General features: G+C 36.3%; 1 protein-coding gene across 1 annotated transcript; it reads right to left on the bottom strand.

Moving 5' to 3' along the window:
• Positions 1–2669: 2669 nt before the first annotated feature.
• LOC143245591 (E3 SUMO-protein ligase KIAA1586-like) lies at positions 2670–3266 on the bottom strand. Its single transcript, XM_076491948.1, has one exon. It carries the CDS (start codon positions 3264–3266, stop codon positions 2670–2672), a length of 597 nt encoding a protein of 198 aa, XP_076348063.1.
• Positions 3267–3582: the final 316 nt, after the last annotated feature.

The raw sequence follows: 3582 nt of genomic DNA, 5'->3' as shown, positions 1-3582 counted from the left end.
AGAGGAGATGTTTATATACATGTTTACTGTTAACAGCTTTTATGTTGCCTTGTTTCTTATTGTTTTTAGGTTTTCACACAGTATTCATTATACTGAATCTACACACTGAGCAAGTTATTTGTTTTCTTTTTGAATTTTGCGCAAAGCTACACGAGGGCTATCTGCTCTAACCGTCCCTAATTTAGCAGTGTAAGACTAAAGAGAAGGCAGTTAGTCATCACCACCAACCGCCAACTCTTAAACCATTATTTCACCAAAGAATAGTGCGATTGAATGTCACATTATAACGTTCCCATAGGTGAAAGGGCGAGCATGTCTGGTGTGACGGTGACCCGAACCTTCGACTTTCAGATTACGAGTCGAGAGCTTTCACCACCTGGCCATACCAAGCTCCTTTTCCAGTGGTGCCTTCTCTGCAATAGGTTCCTTTTCCAGTGATGCCTTCTCTGCAATAGGTACTTCAGATAATAATATAAAAGCTTTATTTTAAGCCTATGACGTTTCGATAACATTATATTACTGTTATTGCTTGTAATAAAATTAAAATTTTAAAATGTTTAATCCAGCACTATTAAGCAGAAGAAGCTGTTATTGGTCCAAAAAGTTTATCACTTACTAAAGGGTAGCAGAAACTTATTCCGTTTTAAGAATAAAATAATGAAGTTCATCTTTGAGATTTTTTTTTAAATTTTAAAATCAATATAAAACGTCACTTGTACATTTCTTTATGTGCTTTCGTGTGGCTTCACCTACTTGAGCTGAGTTTAAATTTTAGAAAACCAAGTATGATATTGGGGGAGATATTATTTAGGTCTAGAATACATTTACCCCATTTAAAATGAGTTTCTTTTTGTCAATTCCGATGTAGTAACACAATATGTCTACTGTCTTCGGAACTTAAAATTATACACTAGTAATCTTAGGCTTGAAAACAATATAATAAAACATCCTTATTCCCAGTTTGCCCCTGGTAAAGAAAGGTCCACCTTTTCAAAAGCGCTTAAGCTATGGGGTTTCCAATTTTTGACTTCAATAAACCAGTTTTATCTTTAGTTATTTATCAGAGAAAATTTTGCCCTATAGTTTGAAAATAAGTTCTTTTAAGTTTTCCGACTTAAGAAGATTTTTTTTTAACCCTTATTTCTTTATTCATAACCTCTGCTTGCTACAACCTGAAATGGTAGTTGGAAAAACCAGTAATTTAAATCAAGTCATTAGGGAAGGTGCACAAGTGAAGGTAAATGCTAGATCTGTATTAGCTTTCTGTATTAAAGTTGCATACTTTTACCTATAGTCGACCAATAAGCACTGAAGAATTCTATTTAAAAAAAAATACAACTGGCAATAATCTAAAAATAGAATAATTTCTGGGCTTCCACTATAAAAATAACTCTCTTAGCCACTGTGGCTAAACAAAGTATTTTTTTAGCCACAGTGACAGTTGTTTAGCCACAATTTTAGGTCGCCAAAAACTGTATGGTGTGTGACTTTTAATATGCATCAATTCCATCCAGTAAAAATAATTGTAATTATGTGAAAATGTACAAGACATTAAGTTTTGTACTATTTTTTTATTCCCCAGCAATCTTTCCCGCCAAGAAAAACAAAACAAACAAAATAACAAAATAAACATGATAAAGAGGAAAATAAAGAGATACATTTCTCAAAATAACACAGAAACAAAAAAATCTAATGGCAGCTCTTCAGCCAAATCATTCTCAACAGAAGATGTGGTAGAAGTTGTCACCTGAGGTTCCGAAGCCCATTTCTTCAACAGGGAATGGTACCCACGTCTGTCTTTGTGAGTGACCCAGTATATGAATGCAGAGTTGAAATTAAAATGATCTAAAGGTTTGGACTCCATGGATAAGTTCAGTAACATTTCTGTCTTGGCCACAGACAGACTGCTTCTGGCATCTGTTTTGATGCTGTTGTACCTGCTAATTCCCCGCTCACAGTCAACAGATGTAACTGGAATTATTAATCCAATTGCTGCAAGCTGAGACAGATTTGGAAAAGTTTGATGGGTATGGTGGATGTATTCCTTGTAAAAGCTCTTCATGTTTCTGTTTTTGTGAGCATCCTGTTCCATAATGTTCCTTAGCAGCAGCCATTCAAGCAGTGTCTCATCCTCATTGACGAAAAGAGAGAAGTGCTGGATGAGTTCCTTCAAATCATCCTCATCAGATACTGCTCTGCTATGACATGGGCTAAATATTGAAAACATGACATTATGTTACTGTCTGGGAACGCTACTTGTAGTCTTGTGACCACCTCTTCAACAAATGACTCAGCAGCTGATTTGTACTTTTCACGTTGTTTATCAATATCTTTGATGTCATGGCCTCTGTAAGAAATGCAACCACTGGCATCAGGAGCTTGTGGGAGTTCCTTTAGTGCAGTCTGTGTGTAAGGACCAGGGATGCGTACCAGCGACTGAATTGACCCATCCATAATTGCTTTAGCCTGATCATAAGATAAATCAGCTCTCTGTAGAGATCTTGACAAAAGTCCAAGAATGCCAACAACGTCAGCCAAAAAATGTGTCATCATAACAAAGCTGTAACATGACATTTGCTGGACTAGACCATGTAGCAAGGCTTGGCCTGAAGTACCACGTTCCATTGCTACGATCTGCAGGCATTTTATCACAGATGCAATACAGTTGACTAGTGCTTGGACGGAATCATTAAAAGAGAGCCATCGTGTGAAGAACACTTGCTTGATTTTTTGCTTTTCTCTCCATGCAATGCTTTGTTCTCTTCCAGAACCTGACACAACTTGGGAGAATATTTCAGGCTTTTTGCAAACTGGTTCAAAACTGAAATATACTTCACAAGGTATAGCACCTGGTTTGCTGCCTTTTCAGCTGCCGACTGTAATCTGTGTGCCAAACAATGACTTGTTATTATCCAGGGACATTCCTCCTTAACTTTTGTAGCAACACCTGTTTTTATTCCCACCATGGCATTTGCACCATCAGTTGCAAGTCCAACCAAGTCAACATCAAACAATCCTCGATCTGCCATGACTGAGTGTATTGTGTTGTAGATAGAATCAGTCCCAATGTTGGTCAGCTCAAGCACAGCAAGGAATCGACTTGTAACCTCATGTAATGATGAAAGATACCTGATATAAATTATCAGTATAGAGGTGTTTTCTGCATCAGTTGCTTTATCTGCTTCAAGAGCAAAAAATGGGAAAGGTGATGCCCAAAAGTCTGTCTGCATTTCATCCTGAACTACATGATTTAGAGCACTGTACATATCATCCAGAAACTGGCTGTGAGTGCATATGAAGCTATCTGTTCAACTTTGTGGCTGAGTCTGTAGTTTCTTTAGAGAGGTCACTCCCTGTTAAAAATATATAAGAACTTGTGTTTTGAAATAAGACCACCAATTAAAGTAATAAACAAAGATATTTGGAAGAGTTGACTAGCTACTTAATTTTTGATAGATATTTCAAAATGTTTCACTTTTAGAAAATTGTCAAATTGCCTTTTATTTTAAAAAAATACTGCAGAAAACAGAAAGTATCTTATTAATACTAGAATGAAGAATATTCTTACATTGAATACTTGTA

The sequence above is a fragment of the Tachypleus tridentatus genome, chromosome 2 (genome assembly GCF_004210375.1).
Source record: "Tachypleus tridentatus isolate NWPU-2018 chromosome 2, ASM421037v1, whole genome shotgun sequence".
In the NCBI taxonomy this organism is placed as follows: domain Eukaryota; kingdom Metazoa; phylum Arthropoda; class Merostomata; order Xiphosura; family Limulidae; genus Tachypleus; species Tachypleus tridentatus.
This window is presented reverse-complemented; position numbering and strand designations above follow the sequence as displayed.